The 23967-nt window shown below is 39.4% G+C and overlaps 1 protein-coding gene, 1 long non-coding RNA gene and 1 other non-coding gene across 3 annotated transcripts; 2 read left to right on the forward strand and 1 right to left on the reverse strand.

Annotated features, from left to right (window-relative positions):
• Positions 1–6864: 6864 nt before the first annotated feature.
• LOC126913327 (uncharacterized) lies at positions 6865–11204 on the reverse strand. The gene is made up of 3 exons (XR_007708373.1): positions 11096–11204; positions 7039–7112; positions 6865–6944 (listed from the first exon to the last, which is right to left on the reverse strand). It is a non-coding gene; the product is annotated as an uncharacterized LOC126913327 (long non-coding RNA).
• A 47-nt stretch (positions 11205–11251) lies between these two features.
• On the forward strand, positions 11252–22499 carry EIF4G2 (eukaryotic translation initiation factor 4 gamma 2). The gene is made up of 22 exons (XM_050710803.1): positions 11252–11416; positions 13269–13333; positions 13502–13567; positions 14019–14144; positions 14523–14625; positions 15317–15448; positions 15542–15608; positions 15692–15843; positions 16257–16367; positions 16534–16617; positions 16701–16799; positions 17037–17178; positions 17275–17435; positions 17865–17978; positions 18790–18915; positions 19178–19282; positions 19372–19587; positions 19900–20158; positions 20345–20549; positions 21002–21213; positions 21352–21473; positions 21673–22499. Exons 1-22 carry the CDS (start codon positions 11252–11254, stop codon positions 21736–21738), a joined length of 2898 nt encoding a protein of 965 aa, XP_050566760.1. The 3' UTR covers positions 21739–22499.
• LOC118249937 (small nucleolar RNA SNORD97) lies at positions 18020–18186 on the forward strand. Its single transcript, XR_004779248.1, has one exon. It is a non-coding gene; the product is annotated as a small nucleolar RNA SNORD97 (small nucleolar RNA).
• Positions 22500–23967: the final 1468 nt, after the last annotated feature.

Here is a 23967-nt window from a genome sequence, read left to right on the forward strand (position 1 = left end):
GGAAGTTTTTAAGGCCAGGTTGGATGGGGTTTTCAGCAACCTGGTCTGGTGGAAGGTTTCCTTACTCATGGCAGGGGAGTTGGAATTAGATGATCTTCAAGGTTTCTTTGAACCCAAACCATTTTATGATATTTTGGGTTATGAACAGTGTTTTCAGAGTTTCTAAAAAGGCACAAATTGAATAGAAACCTCCAAGGTGAAAGTAATATCCTTCCATTAGTTTCCTCATTTGGGGCAACACGATAATCTTTGCATTTATTCTGATATTTTAAGTACAGAATCCAACTTTTTTTTACCCTCTGTCATAAGAAATAATAGCTTGAGCTCTTAATTCAATTGACACATGCACCTGTACTTCGAGCTCTGCTCTTCAATTTTTTTATTCTCTTTTGATAAGTCACAAGAAATGTACCATATTAAGTTTGAACTCTTAATTCATTGTGAAAATAGTAGACTGTATAACCCACTTTCATATCTGCAGGTCACTATTAGCTTAATATTAAAAGTTCTGCTACCAACTGCCTAACAAAGGCTGTGTCTAATTTGTAAGATGCACTCAAACCAGTATTTATGAATATATTTACAATACTCACTGCTTGCAAACAAATCCACGTTGTCCATGTGCAACAAGCCAACATATCTTACTTGGTATATTGTGACAATAAAACATTATCCTGCATTTGATATTTTCCAGTGCTTCACATTGCACAGGAAACCAATATACTTCACATTCCTGACCAAGTGATCCTAGCTACTTATGGTTACTCCACCATGGAGAATGTTAAGGGAGATGCTCTGGTGAGTATTTTTACATTCCACATACGAAGTGTGACTAGTCTTTATATCTTCTTATCTAAATTATACACCAGCAAATAACTATGAAATTGTCTTAATAATTTGATAGTAAAAAATGTGTTACACATACGCATAGCCAAAACCTTTTTTTTTTTTTAGTATGACCTAATATCAGATGTTATCAAGGTAAATGTACCATAAATTAGATTCACAGTATCATAAGTAAGGTATCAATTATTACCGCTATTAATTATAAGGCCTGCATAGCTCCTACAACTGAGTAAGGAAAAAGGCATTTTGTTGTAAGCACATTTTGTATACTTCTATATACTACTTTGGAGATCTCTGCTCACCATCTAAGTAACCATACTTAAAAGGTATGCAAAGTAAAGCAAGAGTGTTGTACCCAGTGAAAGTAAAAAATATCAATCCTACTCTGTTTGTTGTCCTCTTAGTCAAGTAAGACCTGCCTGTGGGGCAAGACTTTGTCCCTGAAAGTAAAGCCCTTCAGACTCTCCCTTTAAAAAAAAAACAGTCCATGAAAGCAAAGATCAGTATTTTAATAGTCTGACCACAATTCTTTAGAAACGATGAATGGCAGTTGTTATCTATTTCAACAACACACATTTGTTAATAACACTGTAATAACATGGTCATAACACCATACAGCGGAAATGGCATCATATGTAGCTAGATCATCAAGTGACATCAAAAGGAAACCAACAGTGTTCTCAGGACTTTTTTTTTTTTTTTTTTTGGTCAGACAACCCCAGTTTCATTAGCAGTGATTTTCCTTCAAGAGCTGAGTGAGCAATTCTGAGATGTGACAGTGGAAGTGCCAACTTCGTTTCTTGTAAAAGAAAGAACAGTTTGAAACATCAGTGCCAACACTTTTAAGAACAGCTCTAGCAAGACTGAGGAGTGAGATTTCTGACATTACAGTTTTGTTTGTTTACTCTCCAGTAAAATTTCTGTCTGCAAAAGCTTCGTCTGAATCCTCATACTTGCTGATTCTGAGACCTTGCTGGCCTGGAGTATAAATACCAAAGTGTTTTTTAATCTTTTTCTTGTTAACTGACCAAACCCCAGAGAAAACAATGACTGCTTCTTAGTAATATTTATACAAGGGGATTACAAAACAAAACAAAACAAAACAAAAAAAAACACATTAAATTTCATCAGATCTAATAAATACAGAATATGACTTCACATCTGGGAAACACTAATACCACAGTGATGTTCTGCATTTTTTAAAGAAGTCTGAAGACTTCTTTTAGATTCCTTCTGCCTAAAACACATAGATCAATAATGTAACAGTTTGAATAAAGGAGTGACAACTGACTGATCAAATTTGACCATACTACCTAAGATGTGTTTTCTGTTGAAATATTCCTTGTCTTGATAAAGGCTTTTATCTCATGAAGCCCATCTGTCAAGAAAAGATATCTAGAAAAAGATTCACTATCAGAACAGAGGAAGTCACTAATAAGTTTAGTATATTAGTGGCACAAATATCAGATCTTCAAATGCTGCATCTTACTCGGAATTTCCGCAGATCTGTGTGGGCCTGAACATGGATAACAATTTATTTTTGATTTTTTGACCTTATTTCTATTGAGAAGTGAACACAATCTCCAGCAAGTAGAGAGTTAAATGTCCTGTTCTGCTTTTACACAGGTGCTCAGGGTAGGTTAATGAGGCCACACTGAACTAACTAAGACACAACCAAAGTTTTAGAGAGCTACACAACTTTAACAGAGGAGAGAAAAGCCCTTAGAAGAAGTTTAGAAGAAGTGTCTGACACATAGTTACTACAAGGCAGAGTATATGTACAGGTGGGTTGGTTGTTTTGTCGTTGTTTACTTGGATGTTTCTTTAGCAGTTTTGTTATACTTTGGGCAGGATGAACTTTGGTACAGATAAAATCTGCCTTTTTTAACTTGGCTTCCAACCTTTGCAATTTTTGCTAACACAGTAAAGAAAAGCAGGTAGAGGAGAGCATGCTGCACCCAAAGTTCACTTCCAGTCAATTCAAATGGAGTCTAACTGTTCTTGGTATATTTCTTTGCATTTCCTTTGTATGTTGTACTACTGCTAACAATATTACCAGGGAGCTGAAAGCAATCCCTTTAACTGTAATCTTCTTAAAATAAATATCATTTCTGCAAGTGACTCTCCTGATCTTGTGTTTAGGAGGAAAATGAAAGTGAGGGAAATGTGAAAAAGAACAAAATTGAACTTCATGCTAAATAAAGCACAAATTATCTTTTTTCCATTTTTAGTACACCTGAGCACCATAGTTTACGCCTTTCATATTTGTGCAGGAGCAATGCACCATTTGTTCTCCCTTTTGTAAATGTTAGCAGACAGTTTTACCAAAATAAGTGTGGGGTTTTTGTTGGTGGTGGTTTTCTTCAACATATTCTGCTTAAAACCAATCCCTTGTGGGTTCTGAATGCTGTGAAAAGTGAAACTAGGAAACATAGCTTAGAGCACTGAAAAAGGAAGATTCTTATGAGGACTCACAGAATATAGCTATTGTTCCACTTTAAAAGTAGACAGCTTCAATCACCTACAGAAAATAATAGGTAAATTGCCTTGCTGAAGTCCTTGGACTTCTTCTGTGCCTTCTATGTAGGTACACACAGGAAAAGTAATCTTAGCTATATTTTCTTAATTATCCATTAAACTGTACTATATTTCTAATCAGACAGTCTTACTAGTCAAAGTGAATTTGGTTTAACTGTTTTTTCTAACTTACTTAGAAATTCTTTATGATAATTTAATTTAGGACACCTGACTTAAAGTACTTCTGTTCTAATTTCAATTAATCTATAAATGCAGTGCATTTAGACTCATCTTTCAGAGTGTTCTGCTGACACATTCTCAATCTAGTACTATTTCTATTTGTCATAGTGCAATCATGATTCTCTGTCTGGTCAGCTAAAATACATTCTAGGAATATATTTAACAATATGGTTGCTGGAGTGGGATAAATGGGGAGCTGGCTGAGAACAGAGTTTTTACTTGAGAAAAATCAGGACAATGGCAGAGGATAAGTGTGAGGAACTCCAGAAAGCATTTATTAGGCTGAGAATGGAAATTTTCACTGGCAGAAATAATTTTGACATCATTTATATATGTTTTGGGTTCTCTTTGTGCTTTAGCCCCTTAGAAGAGTAAGAAGCTTAGCTCTTAATGTAGTATTCCACCATAGTTTCTAATCTGCAGAGGTGGTCAAACCACTTTGTCTCCTTTAATTAGAACAGGTATCAAACTTAAATCACCGACTCCTATCTTTCTTAAGCTTTCTGCCAATGTTTTTCCAAAGCAATAGTAATAAATCTGCTATTTTCTAAAGCAGCTAGATGAAAAAGAGTTGGGATGTTTGAAATGGTTTTACTCTTATTTTTAAGCAAGCACTCCATTGCTCTGCTCTCAGCTAATTATCTGAGAGCTACTGCATTTAATAATTGAGTAAATGAGTCAATAAAGTACACAATATGGATAAAATGCTGAGTCAAGTTCATCCCTGATGTAACTAACATGAGTCAGTAGTTGCAAAGATAAGTCCTTTGGTGTTTGTTCAGGGCCTAAACAGAGTTGCAGTTGCTAAAAAATATAGTACTAAGAGTCTATTGAAGGAATAAAAGCTTTTGATTATCTCAAGTGTTTTTTATGTCACTCATCTAAATATTTCAGTCCCAAAAGGCTAACTCTCACAATATCTGAACAATATTGAAACTACAAATTATCTAGGAAGTTAATCTCTAGAAAATGTTGTAATTCAACCTATCATCTCGATTTATGAATCCAGCTATTTACATCTGAATCAAACACATTATCTGTGGGCAGGTATGTTAACTTGGCTTCGTTTTACATGTGACTTCTGTTCTGGATACATAATACGTAAATGTTAAGCAGGAAAGCCTTGCAAGACTTAAATTCTTTCAGCAAGCCATTTTTATTAACCGGAATAACTATCTAGTACGAAATTATGCTTGTTTCTATTTCCTCACTCTTAATTTTGCTTTAAAACTTTCTTTTTATCACGGATGTCCAGAAACAGCATCCCAGTTGGAGATTCTTCTGATTACAGGTATTTTAGAGTACTCATACATATAGATTACATTTCCCTTCTGCTCACCTTGCAGCCTCTCATGAGATTGCTCCCCAGTCATAATAAGACAGCAATTCCTGCTATTCCCACAGCTAAATGTGAGACTGTTGCCAGGTGGCAAGGCCATACTGACTCAGAACTAGCTCAAGAACCAAGCTTTTATCATCTGCTTTCAGACCTTCTGATTTAATTCAAAATTGCACTAAAGAATCTGAACAAATAGGATCATGCTATTTAAATACATCTCTGAAGTATTTTTACCTTTTGTTAGTTATTATTCATTTCCTAAATTCAGTATATTTGTGAAGCTGGCTAACTTGAAATTATTCTCTGTTGCTGAAATAACTTGGATTGCCCCAGGGAATAAAATACTTTAAATCCACAGAACACATTTGACATTTTCTTCCTGAAGTATTGCTGTATGGCATAAAACCATGCCACATGAAGACAGAAATACTTACAGGTTAGTAAAAGCTGGCTTTAGAGTAATTTCTAGCTCCTTCCTAAAGTCTAAGCATCTTCAGATTTTTGGCCTGATTCAGGCCAAACTCTGATAATGTTTTTGGTTCTCTTCTTCCTTCTCTCTTCCAAATCTAGGTATAAGCAACAACTTGGATAGGAATGAGAAAAAGCTTCTTTTATGTGATTCCTTTAGAAACAAAAGCTATTTCACCAAAATAGGAAACAAATAATAATTTCAGTGAGTAGCTGCATTTGCTTTCAGTGGACTAAGGTACAAAGAATGCCAATGTTAAAATATTCTACAGAAATGCAAGACAACATCCTATAAGTAGATTCAATATAATAAAAGGAACTGTCTATTGTAATCTAATGGTTTAATGTTCTCGAATATATTTAAAAATACACATTTGTAATAACATATAAAAGCAGTAATAATCTTTTTATTTTAAGGAAGGGTATTGAACCTTTCGGACAATTAACAAGGGAAAACAGAAGGACTTCACTGACTTCCAAATGGTTAACCTGGATTTCCAACTATTCGACTAATTCCACTGTATTTTTGCTTTCTCTTGATGAAAAATGCGAAGTAGCTTTTCTTCTTCTGCCTTTTAGCTCCAGTGGATCTTTGATCCCCAAATAACAGAAAATCTGTCCCTTACAGAAACCTAACAGACTGTTAATGCTATCCTTTGTCATTAATATAAATTATATTAACAGCAAACATTTCATGATTGCCCTTATATGTGAATACTACTTTAAACGGTAAGAAGATGCCGCGTTTCTGCCAGTGGAATAGCAAAGCAAACAGCTAGGAGTTGCTAACTACCTCCAGTAAAGCCAAACTTTACAAGCAACCAAAAGTATATACATATTCTGTGGGAACTCCTAGTGTTTCCTACACGCAAACCCCAAACTGTGATATAGCATTTTCTACAGTGAAAAAGGAAATACTAAATCATTTTGATAATACCAAGTGCAGCATTTTAATAATAAGTAGTAGTTTCCTATCCATGCTTCTGTGTTCATCAGTAATATATTTCTATAAAGGTAAGAGTAATGCAATGCAGCTATAGGACACTGATGCTTTTCCAACTCAACTGTAATGTGCGTTCAGCTCCATTAGGTGTTTATGATTATGATAAGTATTTCATATATTTCACGTAGAAGGAGACTACTACAAAACCACTTAAGCAAGCAGATTACAATGGAATAAAGCCAATACATTTTCAAACTGATACAAGGATTATTACTTTCTAAACACTGTACAATTAAGCCACAGAACTCCCTGAGGCATGATATTGGAGGTGCCTAGATGATGTCAAAATTTGACATTAACGTTGATTAGACATTGGAATACTAATAACTATAATATTTACAAATAACAAATATGCTTTTAGGTAATTTAAACATAAATTGGCAGTGGTTAGGAGAAAGAAAAGCTCTTCTCTTCACAAATAATGAAAATGGTAAATTTTAAAGCTCCATTACCTTACTGTAAATTTGGTGCTCACCAATGTCTGAAACAGAACATTGCACAATGTTGTCTGGCACGCTTAGCCAGCTGATCCTAAAGAATATGAACAATTCTGTCACTTTAAAAGACTAGAGAATGTAAAAAAAAATAATGCAGTTTACATGGGTCATTGAAATTGATGACTTACTGAGAAGATGGTCACTGTTGTGCGTTTGTTTTTTTTCCCCAAACCACACTGGAAATATATATGCAGTCTTCCTCCTTGAAAGTTAAGATGATCATGCATTAGTGCAATATTGGCTGAGAATATTCACTCTTCTAAATAGGACTGTGAAGGCAAACTAAGCTGGATTGTTATGGGCTTTGCCTCAGTTTCATTAGTTGCCTGTGTAAGCATTCACTGATGAAATACCACTCTCTCTGACACTTCAGTGTGATTCTAGGCAGTTTTCACTGGCTAACTATAAAGTCACACTCCAAATATCTTTAAATATTTCTAGCAAATAAGTACCATTAGAGTCCTGTCAAACAGTAACTACCAGACTAATTGTTATACTTGAAAATCTAGTGAGTCTTCAGGCCCTGAAGTAGAGAATTAGGATAATTTTTTCAAATATACCTGACAAAGCATGAAGGACTGCTTCTGAGTTGCACGAAATCCAGGTGCTGATTTGAGGTATAGGGGCTCATATTTCAGAAGAAAACTGCAAAGGATTTTCCAAAGAAGGGAAAAACAGAGAAGTGACCTCCTAGGTAGTTAGAAGTCAGTAACTCTTTAGAAGGGTAAGAAAGGTCGTGCCTCAGTCAGTATTGTTACATCAGCCACACTGAAGGTCATTTCTACAAGATGTTGAGAAATTTGATACCAATAAATACTCTTCAAATTAAAATCCTGTAAAGCACAATCATTAAGCCTTCTGAAACACTTTCATACCATATTATACAAATGAGGCATGTAATCAATATATCAGTGCATTTTTCCAAAACACCACTGTGAACAATTTTAATAACAGTGCATCTGTACAATATAAATGGGTTTGCCATTATGAGAGTTCCTCTACAGCAGAAGGGGGGGAAAAAAAAAAAGTTGTTTGAATGAAAAATGCAGGTGTGTTTTTCAGGTGTTTTTTTTTTTTTCTTTCTTTCCCAGACCTCCTTTCTACAGTTCAGCCACACTTGAGACAGACTTCTTTCATTGGAAAATCTGTTCGGTTAAATGTTGGTGCCAGCTGCTTCAGTCATGTGTCAGAACTATGTAAGGCTATGGAGAAAAATGAGGGTTACAGACAGAAAAGCTGTTTAGGAAGTAAGAAGGCAGGAGGTCGTTATGTTGGGGACATTAGCATGAAGTAAATTAGCGTGTGAATTTTCAATTACTCTCAAGTAATTCTGTATATGGATGTTTTGGTTAATATTATGTGCATGTCTGTACCACTTAATGGTGCATTCTGCATAAAACCCAACCTAGCCAGATCCACAACCAGTACAGCAGCATCAATATAGAGACGAGGTGCAGTATTTAATGAAGATGGTATGGTGCCACACTGCTACAGTTACCCTGTCATCAGGACTCTGGCTGGAATCTCCACCCAGCAGGGCTCAGCTTTGTAATCACTGCAACGCAACCTACTACACAGGCTAACTCACGGTGATTCCAGCTTGGCAGTAGTAAGGAAAAACTCCCAGTCTTGCAAAGCTCCTTTCCCACATTTTTGGGGTTGTTTTGGTATATGAGAGCAGGCATTCCAAATTCTGAGCTAAGCCATATGTGCAGCAAGGCACATTCCTCTCAGTCAGATGCTGCTTCTGTGGCAGCAATTCCTGTTTCTGTCCCACGCAGCCTGCAACATACTACGTTCCTCACAACACTTCTTTGCAGACCAGCTCTCTCCCCCAAGGAACTAGTGGCAGTACACTCCAGTTGAAATTATACACTGATTCTGCAAGTTCAGACGTGCAGGAATAAATCCAGAAGCACCACTACATAAACTGCAAAACACTTTCTTTGAATGAAAGCATTGCTAATGTTCAGGATAAGGGCTAGAGAAGAAATGAAAGCAAGAAAGTGGGAAAATATATAGACAAAAAATTATGGACAATGAGAAAATGCGACTAATGGGTGAAACTTGAAATTGACAGCTATAAAATTCCAATTGCTTTTGTGTGTATGTGTGTAGTCAGGGGACAAACAGGAAAAAAAACACCTTTAGGTAAATTTGGTACTAAATTGCCATATGAGCAATTAGACTGTCACATCCTCAAACGTGAATAATGATATGTCTTTCACATTAGTTAATGGAATTTAAGAAGCAGGTGAGATGTATAAAATAAAGGGTATTTCATAATATCTTTTGTCCTCCTTACTACAGTTCATTGCCTTCATCAATTGTGCTAGTGCAGCTGGTCTACGAGGCTAACACGCAGATGTGAGGGAAAGCTATAAGCAGCCAAGCACAGAAACTTATGTTCCTACCTGCCAAAACCAGTGTGACCTATCAAATAGCATATAACCTGCCAGTCTTAATATAATGCAGGAATGAGGCCTAAAAAATAAAATAAAAATCACAGTTTTAAGAAAACAAAGATCTTTTGCTACTATTCTCTTACCAAGTAAACATGTTTTTTCCCTGTTGTTTTAGTAATAAATATTTTATAGTATGCTTTAAAATACACAAAAAAACTAATAGTTTAGTCTGTCAATATGCACCAACCATGCTCCATGCTTTGCAGGCTTTCTATCCTTTCAATTAAAAAAAAAAAGGGGGGGGGGGGAGGTTCAAGAGAAATTCTACATAATTGTGGAGTTCTGCCTTAATGCAGCATTGGAATATTTATGTTGCAAACACTGCATGAGAATATTCTGTAGTCCAATGTAAAACAAAATCCTTACTTTCACTTTGTTTTTTTTTAAGATGTACAAGTATTTTTATTACTCTTTCCATTCTGAGAAATATTTATTTGAATAACATCAACTCATTTTAATACTGCTTTAACTCTTGTTGGCCTTGTTACAAATGTGTCCACTGACCCCTTGTTTCCAAATGAATTCCATTGATTTCAATAGGGTTCTGCACAGTTCTGTTCTTGCAAATTCACATGCAAGGTCCAAGTTTTTGTAGTGATCTGACTAGTGTTAAATACAGAAAAGCGCAATTATATAAAAGCTCTAGCATGAGAAGTACCACCTACTGTCATGTTCACCCTTACACTACTTCTATCTACTGAAAACTTACTTTCAGATAGTTTGTTGAAGATTTTGCATAACAATCTGATAGGTAAACTGTTCTTGAAGTTTATGAGTGTGAGAGAGGTTTCCTGATCTTGCACAAAATTTCATCCTAGATAAGATGTGAACTAGGAACTCCTGCATGACAGCACCCTTTAGGCCTTATATAACTCTTGGGACATAGAAGCAGATTGTGTTGAAAGCACTAGGAATGAGGTTGGCTCTGGGAAACTGGAAGTTCTGAAATACCATTTGTTTGGACTTGCTGACTGTACGGTTCATGAGTTATTATATGTATCCCTTTCTCCTAGTCATCTGAATTATGAGTCATGCCAACTGAAAGCGGAAGGTGTATATGTGAACAAAGCAGATGTGTGTGTTTGTGGAGATTTATTGTACGGTTTACTTAGCTCTTGTTTTCTGTCATTTCCCATTTAGGACCAAGAAATTTGATTATTTGGCAAGTCCATCTACCTATTACCTCAGTGACAAATTGGCTGTGACTGTTAAACTCCAAAATCTCAAACTGTTAAATCTTTTGAAGTTTCCCATGACTCCCAACTTTCACCTACCACTAAAAGACTGGCTACCTTCGTTTTGTTCAACATAGAAAGCACGAAAACCCCATCAAACGTGTGCTTAGCACAGCCAATATGTGAAAATGGCTCTCATGTTCAAGACTCCCTGTTGTCTTTTTAGGCTCCTTTTCATGCAGGATGTCTTGTCGTGGATAGGTCAGCTAAAAGCACATGCAGACACGCTTTCTGGGTTTGGAAACTAAACCTGAAATTAGATCTGTACAGACAGGCTTTTGGAGCTCAAATAGCAAGCGTCCTCCTTTGGATCTGATTGCAAGCCCTGGGCCGCAGTCGGTAATGTTTTTACCACAGCCTCACAGAAATTTGAAATGTGCTCTGAATGAAGGGAAGCCTACGCTTAAGAAAAACAAAAAAGAAAACCCAAACACTTATGTACACGCATATAAAACTATCCCTTCTATGACGGTGACAGAACTCACACTCTAGGCCTCTAGAACTGGGGGTTCGGTGATGCTTGAAGCACAGGAACAAACAGGGAAGGAGAGAGGCAGCCAAGCTGCCGCCATTAACCAGGTACGCCACTTGCGCAAATTTCCCTTTCCCCCTTATGCCCTACCGCCACCTATGAGGCGTAAATGCTTTCGCGAATACGGCTGCTGCACTGCGGCGATGGCACGGTTCAACCAACCTCGCTCCCTCCTCCTCCCACTTGGACGTTGAGGCCACCCCCTTCCTCCGTTGTGATTGGCAGGGCAGGCGGAGCCCTTCGCAGCGATTGGCGACCGTTGGCGGCAGGTGGGGTAGGTTGCGTGAAGGGTAATAAAGTTAGTGGGGCCGGCTCGGTGCGCGCTAGACGCGACGGCGAGGCGGCTCTCTATGGAGGTTGCGGAGGGAAGTGTCGGGCGGTTGCTGTTCCTGCTGTGGTGACTCGGAGACTCGCCCTGCCCCGCGCGCTCCCCCCTTCCCCTCCCCGGCCCCGGTCCCCGGCTCCCCTCCCCTCCCCCCCTTCTTTCGCCTTTTCCCCTGCCCTCGCTAGCCGCCGGGACCCGGGGAAGCTGACAAGGCCTGAGGGAAGGTGAGGATTTCGGGCGTGGTGGGAGAGCGGCTTGGGCTTGGGCGCAGGGGGGAGCTGGGACCGCTGCGGCTGCTGCTTAAAATGGCGGCGGCCCGAAATGGCCGCCATTTTCTCGTCGGCGTCTTGTCGCTTTCTGCTGCACAAAATGGCGGCTCCGGTCGGCGGACGCCTTGGCTGTCCGCGCCCGGGCTGCCGTGGGCGCTGAGCGGAGGGGTGGAGGCGATGGGCTGCGGAGGGGAGCCGAGCAGCGGCGTCGGAGATTTGAGCCGCTTATCTGCGGCGAGGGAGGTCGGGCCGGGTAACTGCCGCAGGGAAGGGGGGACTGCGGTGCCCGGGGGGCTGTGGGCTCCTGTGGGAGCCGCGTTGCCGGGGGGGTTGTTTGCTCTGCGGTCCGTGGTGGGAGGACATCGGTACGTAGCTACCTGTGACTTGCGGTTTTTTATTTCTCTTTTTCTTTTCTTTTCGTTTTTTCCCCTTTCTCCGCGTGCCGCGGACGGGAGAGCGGATTACGGAGAAGGTGTTCTGCCGGCGGCACCTTCGCCTCGCCCGCTCGGGCGGGAGGTGGCCGTGCGGGGAGATAGCGGCTTCTCGCACCCTTCTCCGGCGGCCCGGGCCACGTACTGGGAGCGGGGGACGCCCTTTTCCGGCGGCGAGGGAGCGGGGCCCGCTCCGCTCCCTGGTGGAGAACAAAGAGCCAGCTGGGCCCCTGGCGCCGCCTGAGCCTGGAAACGGGCGGCGCCCGTCGCGGGTGGGGGAAGGGGAGGCGGCTCGCCGCGCCCGGAGCCGCCGGCTCCATGCGGCAGGGCAGTGCCTGCGGGGGGCGCCCCCGCGCTCCCGCAGCCCTTTTGTTCGCGGCGGCCATGTTGGGAGCGGAGCGCCCGCTCCTACCGGCTTCGGCTGCGCGTCCCGTTGCGCCTTCCGCGGCCCGTCTCGGCGAGGCCGCGGCTGTGCGCGCCGTCACGGCGTAGCCGAACGGCCGGGGATGGGGCCTTAAATTGTCCGTGATTTTTCCGGGCTTCAGGGGCGTGATCAAACTTCTGCTACGTAAGCAGTGCGATGAAATACTTCGCTGTTTGTCTTACAAGATAAAATTTGGGGTGGGGAAGAACAGTTCTTTTATTTTTTTGGTGGTGGGGTTGGCTGTTTGGGTGTAGATATAAGATACAGCCTATTCGCTAAGTTAAGTGTGCGTTCTGTGGTGTCTTAGTCCTCGCCTTCAAACGTTACTACTTGATCCTGGGATGATTAAAATTAATTTGTATGGTGTATCAATAAAGAACTCTTCCAGTTCTGTTGTATGAGCAATGAAAATTATTTCCTTGCTTTTGGGAGGTTGACAGGGTAAAAGCTTGTTGAGGCATTTGCACTTCCAATCCCTGATTCCTTTTGCTCTTTGGTCCTTCCCCCCCATTTGGAAAACATGGGTATCCTGATGAAATGGGCTTTCCTGTGGGCGGGAAGTGTTATAAGATGGATACTACGATTGCTAGTAAAACAACTATAATGTGAATACTTGATTTGTCTTTCTAGGTTTTGTTTTTCCCCACCCCCGTCAATTTAATTTTATTCTTTTGAAGATTCTTCGTTGTCAAGCCGCCAAAGTGGAGAGTGCGATTGCAGAAGGGGGTGCTTCTCGTTTCAGGTACTAATGCTTTTTTCAGTAAATGAGTATTTGCACTGGAAACTCTCTTTTGGAGTGGATTTTAAATCTGTTGTCTTGAGTTGGCAGTAATTATTGCCAGTACTGACATGCAGTGGAAAATGTTGGTATATTGAACTTATGCAAACTCCATGATTTGTTCTTCAACAGTGCTTCTTCAGGCGGAGGAGGTGGTAGGGGTGCACCTCAGCACTATCCCAAGACTGCCAGCAACAGGTATGTTTTCCTGTTTTTTGAATTGTCATCTTTCAAAGGCAGAGGATAAGTGATGGTGAATAAAGAGCTGAAAATAGTTTATTTTTAGACTTGTGCAAAGAATCCTGTTGAGTTCAAGTCACTGTCCTTCAGTCTGTGGCAAGGTACAATACCTATAAAAAAAAAAAAGCTTGTCATAATATGGTGATGTGAGGTGGACAGAGCATTTTGTGCGTTTAACTTAAAAGGTTTAGAGGAATGGTTTTAGTGTTTTGGGGTGGGGTTTGAGTTTTTTTTATTTTTTAATTGTTGAATGAAGGCTTTGCTGTACAGCATACTGCAGTGTAGATGGGGTATAGGTGCATGTTTTTGGTAAAAGTAAATGTAGTAATAGTCTATTTAAGACAATACTGGAAGGCCTGTTCTTGAAATTGCTTCTGCTTATACAATCTTATTTTTTGAAATTTTACAGCGAGTTCCTGGGGAAAACCCCAGGGCAAAACGCTCAGAAATGGATTCCTTCACGAAGCACTAGACGAGATGACGACTCCGCAAACGACAAAGAACGACATGATGCAATCTTCAGGAAAGTAAGAGGGTAAGTTTTGTGGAAGATGCTTTTCCTTACTATTATGTTTTGCAAGATAGTAACAGCAAGTTGAAGGAGAGGAAGAAGTGCATGTCTTGAGTTCTGCGGAGGGTTGAGGAGACTTCTTTAGAAGGAATGAAGCAGAAATTGATATCGCACACAGCAAGAATTTGCTGTTGCTGGCCTAAGAAGCAAACCTTCTGAGAGAATTAATCCTTGGGAGGACACCTTTTGTTCTTAAAACAAACAAACAAAAAAAGGAAAAATTGGGCTTCCCTTTTCTGCTTAAGAGACTAACTAGTAAAGGTAAACTTAGGTTTAAAATCACTTGTAGTGTGGTTATAAAATTTGTAATAGGAATTTTTGTTTCTGTTTGTTCCTCTTCAGCATACTAAATAAGCTTACTCCTGAAAAGTTTGACAAGCTATGCCTTGAGCTCCTCAATGTGGGTGTAGAGTCTAAGCTCATCCTAAAAGGGGTCATACTGCTGGTAAGCTGGCAGCTTTTGTTTTTTTACAACTGTTTTCTTGCGTGCTAAGAATAAGAGGTTGGATTTTATTGATGAGATACAGAAGTAACGTAGCTGATCTGATGTTTGATAATCCAACCATGTAGAAATGTTGTTACCTCTTGTATGAAAGGAATATACTGGTGAGGAAATAAGAGTTAATGCTCTAACATTCTGTTTGGAAGTTTTGAGAATCACTAAATGGTGCTGGAGATTTTTTTTATTTTAATCTTGAGACACTAGTTAACAGGGTTCATTTCCGTGACCTGACCTCCCTCCCCCTTCCCATCTCACTGTTGAACAAGCCTTAGTGTTCTGGGAAAGCTACCATAGGTAGCTAGCTGTTTGTACACAAGTTAAAACCATCATACTGTTTTCCTAAATCTGAGATCAAATTGGTTTCAGTGTTGTGATGAGTAAATTTAAACTTGTCCCATTGTTGCTTAGTGATTATGGAAGCTCTTTAGTATGCACTAGCTTTTTTTACGTTTCTTCAGCATTAAGAATCATTTGTTAAGCATACAGAAATAATGGATTTTATTTAGCAGAATAGCAAAGAATATTTAGATGTTAGAGATCATGTAGAGTGGTAGTATCTTGAGTGTCTTGCATTCCATTTTCCTAATAAACTTGCATCCTGCTACGTTACCTTACTCTAAATATGTTTATTTAGATCGTAGACAAAGCCCTTGAAGAGCCCAAGTATAGCTCACTGTATGCTCAACTATGTCTGCGACTGGCAGAAGATGCACCCAACTTTGATGGCCCATCTGCAGAGAGTCATCCAGGACAGAAGCAAAGCACAGTGAGTATTTCTCTGGCTGTGGAATGATAAACTTTGCTGGCATGTTTAGTTGCATAGATGAGCTTAACTATTTTCTGTGTTCTGTTTTTGTAGACATTCAGACGCCTCCTAATATCTAAACTTCAAGATGAATTTGAAAACCGAACCAGAAATGTTGATAGTAAGCTTTAAAACCAATTTAATATGGAATTTACTTCTCATCTGTTTTCACAGCCATCTTAAATAGGATTCTTTGTTTTCTAGTCTATGATAAGCATGATGGTCCCCTCCTCCCTGAGGAAGAGGAACAGAGAGCCATTGCCAAGATCAAGATGCTGGGGAACATCAAATTCATTGGAGAACTTGGCAAGCTTGATCTTATTCATGAATCTATCCTTCATAAGTGCATCAAAACAGTAAGTATTTGGGTTGGGTGTGGGCTAAAAGCAAAATAGTATTTCTAACTAAAAATATAAATACTTGTTCTGGGAATCTTTGACCATAAAAATCAGTGTTTACTGTCAATTATACCACTCTTGGAAAGAAACAGTCTTCTGGTCCAATTAAAAAGAAAATCTGGCTTTGTTTAAATTCATGGGAATTGTCTCCAAGTGATACTTTAATCTGGCCTATACATAAGTACTGCAGGTAGTTCAAAGTACGTGGACTTGCATGAGTAACAAGTGCTTCAATTAGCGGTTTTTAATGAAGTTTATTTATCTTCGGAACAACATGTGTTTCTGCATGTCCTGCTGTACACATTTGTTGTTTGTTATAAATAGTCATTTCTACTATGCTGAAACGTTTTAATTCCCTTTTAATGTTTCAGCTTTTGGAAAAGAAGAAGAGAGTCCAACTCAAAGATATGGGGGAGGATTTGGAGTGCCTCTGTCAGATAATGAGGACAGTAGGACCTAGATTAGACCATGCAAAAGCCAAGGTATGTATGTATCTACTGCAGTCTTCAAATTAGTTTGTAAAAGTCTTTCCAGAAGGCTGTTGGGGTATTATTATGCTGTCATAAAAATGAAGAATCAGATTTTTCTAACTGCTATTTGAAGATACATCAGTCCTCATTTGTAACGTCACTTTTTTTTCCCCCTCAGTCCTTAATGGATCAGTACTTTGCCCGTATGCGCTCCTTGATGTCAAGTAAGGAATTGCCAGCAAGGATTCGTTTCCTGCTGCAGGTATAGTGATAAAATGACTTACTACTGCTTTTTTCTCACCAACTTGTCTTGACTCTTAGCCTAATAATCCATTATGTTCCAAGGATACTGTGGAGTTGAGAGAACACAACTGGGTTCCTCGCAAAGCTTTTCTTGACAATGGACCAAAGACTATCAATCAAATCCGTCAAGATGCAGTAAAAGTAAGTGTTCAGTGTAAAATTCCGTGCTTTGCTTCTGCTTACGTGGTAGAGGAAGTCCTTACACTGTTCAGTCCATGGCACAAAACTCATCTTTTGCCACATACAAGTATTTCTCTTAGTGAAATGTGACAGTATGGGTTTATGGGTTAAAATCACAAAGACTTACAGTTTAGATCTGAAAACGTTTAAAAGGACTATTACTCCAAACTGACCAAAACAGTAATTCCTGTTTTAAAGGATCTGGGAGTTTTTATTCCTGCTCCTATGTCTCAAGGGATGAGAAGCGACTTCTTTCTGGAGGGACCCTTTATGCCACCCAGGATGAAACTTGACAGGGACCCACTCGGAGGGCTTGCTGATATGTTTGGACAAATGCCAGGTATGCAGAAACTGCAAGGGTGCTGCTGGTGATCACAACTGTACTGTATTGAAGACAAGAACAACAACAAATGTTTTTCGTCTCCTAATAATATAGGTAGCGGAATTGGTACTGGTCCAGGGGTTATTCAGGATAGATTTTCACCCACCATGGGACGCCATCGTTCAAACCAACTTTTCAATGGCCATGGGGGTCACCTCATGCCTTCTGCTCAATCCCAGTTTGGAGAACTAGGCAAATCTTTTCTGAAAAGTCAGGTAAGGAAGAACATAGAGTGACTTGAGCATGTTAGAAGCTCTTCTACAGATGCGTATGTTATGGATTGTAGCATACTTGTATTGAAAGGCTTCCCTCAGATTAGAGTCTGATAAGAACTGATGCTCAGCTGATGCAGGAACTCTAAACCATTTCTTAAAATAGTGCAACAGATGCAAGGAATACACTTTTCTTTTTACTTTAAGAAAAGGTGCATGTGGCTTTGGTGGGTCAGAATGGTGTGTTTTTTATTTAAAAATTAGCCCTGTTTTTAGGGATAGATGCTACTCTCCCACCACCCCTGCTCCTTCTTTCTCCCTTCCTGGCAAATAGAATCTTTGTTCCTCTGGTCCCTCTGGTACTACTTACCATATGATGTACACCACTCCATCATCTGCACTTCTTTCTCTATATCTCCCTTTCTGAAATAGGGGCAAAGCCAGCTCTACCATAACCAGAATCAGGGACTCTTATCCCAGCAACAAGGACAGTCGAAGGATATGCCACCTCGGTTTTCTAAGAAAGGACAGCTTAATGCAGATGAGGTACATTACATGCCTACATTACTTAAAGCCTATTCTAAATATTGCCCAATGATTATAGCAAGACGCGTTATTATGAGGACTAATGCTGGAACTCTTTCTTCTACTTCTCCTCTTCTTCCTCCTACCTTGTCCCTTCCTCTTTCACCTTACCCCTCACTTTCCTTAGGGTATCCAGCGTCCCATGAGCAAGACTGAGATATGAGGGCAATTTCTTGGGGTGTCCTTTCCTTTTCCCCACACCTCCCCAAGAACACTACTCTGACATCAGTTCCCATGCATCATATTGATAACGATACATTTTAATGAAAACTTCACAAGATCCTAAACTCTAGAAGCCCTGAAGTGCTGGACCAGGCTAAATTCCTTTTTTTTAAGGAACTGGCTAGTAGGCAAAATGTCAAATGCCAAGTAAACTGCATTGTTACTTCCAGTAGGTGTTAAGAGAAATATACGTATCCTGATCTCTGAGCGATTGGCAGAGTTTCATCTTAGCAGTAAAACTTGACAGCGAACACGCTAAATATCTTCTTGGTCTCTAACATACTGCATCTAAAAGGAGCAATTCCAGATCTTAATACAGATGGGACTTAAAAAACAAAACAAAACACCAGTAACTTGCAGCAAGCTGTGATTCACTGAGTCATGCTTTTGGGGGTGTTTCAGTACATATGTGGCTTAGTCTGGACTTGAATGTTACATTGTAGTAAATGGAAATTCATGTTTCAGTGGGGTGAGTTTGCGTGAGTCCATGGCTGTGTAGTTCTTGGTAAAAGTACTTGAATCAGTTTGAGGTTTTTCTGACTGTTCACAGATTAGCCTGAGACCTGCTCAGTCTTTTCTGATGAATAAAAACCAAGTGCCAAAGCTTCAGCCCCAGATAACTATGATTCCTCCCAGTGCTCAACCACCACGCACTCAGACACCACCTTTGGGACAGGTAAATATATGTACTGTATATTAACTAAATTTATTTTGATTATACTTTCTGCATGTGTGTAAAACTTGGGCTACTTTCTAGTATGCAAAGGGAAGGGGGCAGGTTTTCACAACACAGAGCAGGATGTATGGAAAAGAACATCTGAAGACATGAATTTAACATCTGTTTGTACATATTTGATACTAAACTTGATAAAATTTTCTTTGAAGTATAAACAACACTGTACTTCAAAGAAACAACTTCTGGTACTATCTCTTTTCAGCCTCCTCAACTTGGTCTTAAAACAAATCCACCACTTATACAAGAAAAGCCTGCAAAGACCATCAAGAAACCACCACCTTCTAAGGAAGAGCTACTTAAACAAACTGTATGTTAAATATATTACACAGCTTCTTGAAAAAAAAAAAAAAAACCTTTTAAAAATGTATGCTTGTCTAACTATCACTTTTTCTGCAGGAAGCTGTTGTGACCGAGTATCTGAACAATGGAAATGCTAATGATGCTGTCAATACTGTGAGAGAAATGAGAGCTCCAAAACACTTCATTCCTGAGATGTTGAGCAAAGTGATCATTCAATCCCTAGATCGATCAGATGAAGACAAAGAGAAAGCAAGTACTTTGATCAGCTTACTCAAACAGGAGGGAATAGCCACGAGTGACAACTTCATGCAGGTACTGTGGTCTAATAGCTTCCCAGTCCTTGTTACTTGACTGTTCGTGATGTCTAGCTTAGATAAAGGCAGTTAACAAATTTTAAGTCTTGCTGATCTAAGGAAATTGAAGTAGTGTATAATCTTCCGAGAGGTACGATAAGCAATGAAAGAGGAAATGCAGGTATGGGATTTTGCAAGCAGGGAGCCTCTCAGCAAGTGACTTAATGGGAGAGAGAAGAAAGAAAGACAGGCTCCTATGTAGTGAGAGTACTGATACACACAAGAACAAAGTTGCTTCACTGTTCGAACTTCTGTCTTTACTGTTTTGTAGGCATTCCTGAATGTATTGGACCAGTGCCCCAAACTGGAGGTGGACATCCCATTGGTGAAATCCTATTTAGCACAGTTTGCAGCCCGTGCCATTATTTCAGAACTGGTGAGCATTTCCGAACTGGCTCAACCACTGGAAAGTGGCACCCATTTTCCTCTCTTCCTGCTTTGCCTTCAGCAGTTAGCTAAGTTACAAGATCGTGAATGGCTAACAGAATTGTTCCAACAAAGCAAAGTGAATATGCAGAAAATGTTACCAGGTAAGAGTTGTCGTGTAACTGTTATGATATTTAATATTACTGAGAGAGAGAATTTTTCTTCAAGTGTTTTACACCAGAGTAAAATAGTTACTTTGATGCAGTCAGCTCTCGATACATAATGAGGATGGTGTTTCTAACAGGTTTTCATGAATACCAGCACTTAAGCGTATCTTATTTATTTGTCAGAAATCGACCAGAACAAGGACCGCATGCTGGAGATCTTAGAAGGGAAGGGACTTAGCTTCTTATTCCCGCTTCTGAAACTGGAGAAGGAATTGCTAAAGCAAATAAAATTGGATCCATCCCCTCAAGCCATCTATAAGTGGATTAAAGATAACATTTCACCCAAACTTCATGTAGATAAAGGATTTGTGAATATATTGATGACCAGGTGAGATGGTGTCCTGATATAATTCAGGCACATGTTTTGTCAAGCTACCAATAAACAGTTAACTGTACAGAGTAAGGGTATACATTGAGACAGGTATGAAAGTTACTCTAGCTGGACTTCCTCTCTTAACACCAGTTGTATTGGGAAAGAGAAGTAGGTCTCTCCAGGTTTGCGTCAGTGGGAAGTGCTTTGCTTGGGGAGGAGGAATGTAGAACAGAGCGTTTCTAAAATGTTTCAGAGCCTTAGCAGAAGCATAGCTAGGATCTCGCGGTGCAGTCAACTATAATGCTAAAGGTGCTATGCATGCACATAACTGCTGAAATAAGCAGAATACTTAAGAAACAATTCCACCATTTTTAGTAATAGCAAATTGAACATGAGTACTTGTCTTTGATAGTTATAAAGCATAAAATCTAGCTGGCATATCTTAATGTAAAGATTTTTTTGTCCAGTTTCTTGCAGTATATTTCTAGTGAAGTAAACCCACCTAGTGACGAATCAGATTCTTCATCTGCTCCATCAAAAGAGCAACTAGAGCAGGAAAAACAACTGCTTCTTTCCTTCAAGCCAGTAATGCAGAAGTTCCTCCATGACCATGTTGATCTGCAAGTGAGTGCTTTATATGCACTCCAGGTGCACTGCTACAACAGTAACTTTCCAAAAGGTATGTGCATTATCATCTCAAACAAAACATAACTACCGTGCTTGTCTCTGTGTTTTTCAGGCTTGTTTTTGTATCTCTTACAGTCAAGTAAGCTGTTCAGATTATAAACCTAACAATGTAAATTGTATACTTCCGTAGGCATGTTACTGCGCTTCTTTGTTCATTTCTATGATATGGAGATCATTGAAGAAGAAGCCTTTTTGGCATGGAAAGAAGATATTACTCAAGAGTTTCCAGGGAAAGGCAAAGCTTTATTCCAGGTAAACTTGATAGTAGCTCTGTTTCTTGTGGTATCTGCCAGTAAGTCCTTTTTCTTCACTTAGCACTATATATGTAACTCTATAGTATTATAGCAGAAACACTTTCAAAATGAGTTGGGGGGTGGGGAGGAGTAGTCTGCAGAAGTGTATAGAGGGGAAACAATTTCTGTTGCCTTCAACCAGTTTTATGTAACTGCAGGTGAACCAATGGCTAACCTGGCTGGAAACTGCTGAAGAAGAAGAATCTGAAGAAGAAGCTGACTAAAGAACCAGCCAAAGCCTTAAATTGTGCAAACATACTGTTGCTATGATGTTAACTGCATTTGACCTAACCACTGCGAAAATTCATTCCGCTGTAATGTTTCACAATATTTAAAGCAGATGTATGTCAATAGGATATCTTCTGCAAAAGGTTTTTGTAGTATGTCTTAATAGTCTACAATAAAAATATTTTAGAGTATCTTTAATGTTTAGATAACAGTGTATTAGCAGCATGCAATAATTACATCATAAGTTCTCGAGCAGAAGCAGTCTGTTGCAAGGGTCTTCTTTGCTGCCAGTTATCATAGGCTGTTTTTAAGTTAGAAAACTGAATAGCAACACTGAATACTGTAGAAATGCACTTTGCTCAGTGTAATACTTGAGTTGTTGCAATATTTGATTATCCATTTGGTTGTTACAGAGAATCCTTAACTGTAATCGATGGTTGTTGCCGTAATAGTATATTGCCTGTATTTCTACCTCTAGTAATGGGCTTTATGTGCTAGGTTTTAATATCCTTGAGCCTGGGCAAGTGCACAAGTCTTTTTAAAAGAAACAATTTACTTGCACAAAAACTGATCAGCTGGAGAGATGAATTAATGCCCTTTGGAAGAGGTTTTTGTGGGTGTGAAACATGACATGGTGAAAAATTTGAATTGGTCCCCTCTATTATAGTATTGAAATTGAGCCTACTTAATTTATCAAGACATGTTCATGCCCTAATTTTATATACTTGTATCTATCAATAAACATTGTGATACTTGACTTGTTTCTGAATGTCTCCCAGTAGGAAAAACTTAGACAAGTAATTTACTTGCTGAAAGAAACATCAGTAGGTGCTGACTTAGACTGGGACCAGCTTATAATAAATGTGTCTTTATGTGTGAATGAAATTTAAAAAGTCACAGACAAGATTAGACACTGCAGATTTGCTATGACAGGAGGGAAGTTAAGAGATTCTGCTGAAGAAATAGTACGAGCTTGCTTTGTGGTCCAATGTATCCTTTATCAGTGAGTAACTTGCTTTTTTTTAACTTCCTAATGCTGTAAACTTTCCCAGGTCACGTGCATGTTGTTTTTTTTTAAGTGGCACTGATGATTAGCTGCCTGTTTTTCAAGTAATCAAATTGGCAAAAAAAAAAAAACCAACAGTTTAATGTTATTGTATAGGCTTGAAATGTCATCTATTAAATACTCTCAAAATACTTCCTAGAACTTTGTCCCTAGTGAAATTTTGTTTCCTCATTGGTACTTATGATTTAACTGTCAAAAGGTGGTATGTTTGTAATGGCAAAACACTTTTCTTGACTTTTTGCCAGTGCTGGAAGTTCTGTTGGCTGCATAATCTCTCCTGCATAACAGAAAATTAAAATTGAACATGAGAAACAACTTCAGATCTTAAAACATCTTGCTTTGAGGGGAACAATAGTTTGCAGTTGTGCACTTTACAAGTGTTGTGATGAGGGGAGTGGGTGTGATTCTTACTGTTTTTGCTGGCAATTTGCTGTGAAAGACAGGCTTCCTAACCTGCAGCTAAAAATGGCGTCCTCTCTTAACACTTCCAACTTAGATTCCTTCAAGTTTTTTCAGGTGGTAGCTCACTGAGGGTGCTGTATGAGATGTGTACAGTGTGTAGTCCAGTATATTAAAGGTACTGTACTGTAAACCAGGTCATATCCGTAAGTTAATTTGAATTGCTACCAAACATTTCTCTACACTTGAACATTTGCTGTCTGCATTTTGATAGAGCAGTACACAGCTAGTAGTAAACATGAGAGCAGACTGGATTCCAGTTCAACTAAGAGAAAGTATGAAGTACAGTAAGGCAGCCTGAGGTAAGGGAGCTGGCTGCTTTTGATGTAACTGACTTCTGTGTAATAGTGGTGATAGTTCCATCTTTGGGCCTCCTGAAGTTTTTTAACAGAACATGCTACTTCCCAGTCATGTCAGCTTTCATAAATTGAAGGCTATTCTGTATCTCCTTTCTTATTTGTAGAGGAATATAACCAGTGATAGATCTACAGGAGCAGCAATACTCACTTCTGCTTCGTGTCATTTCTCAGATAGAGATGGTCATTGAGTGTTTGTCCTACATTATAAAGTTCAAGCATAAAGTTCAAGTTCATAACTGCTATGGGATAGTAAATGTGGAAAACACACTTTAATTCTTGTTCCTTCATGTTCAGCTGTTTGTTTCAGCTGATCAGTTAAGTGGTGCATGGCCCCATAATAC

The sequence above is a fragment of the Cygnus atratus genome, chromosome 5 (genome assembly GCF_013377495.2).
Source record: "Cygnus atratus isolate AKBS03 ecotype Queensland, Australia chromosome 5, CAtr_DNAZoo_HiC_assembly, whole genome shotgun sequence".
NCBI classification, from domain to species: Eukaryota; Metazoa; Chordata; class Aves; order Anseriformes; family Anatidae; genus Cygnus; species Cygnus atratus.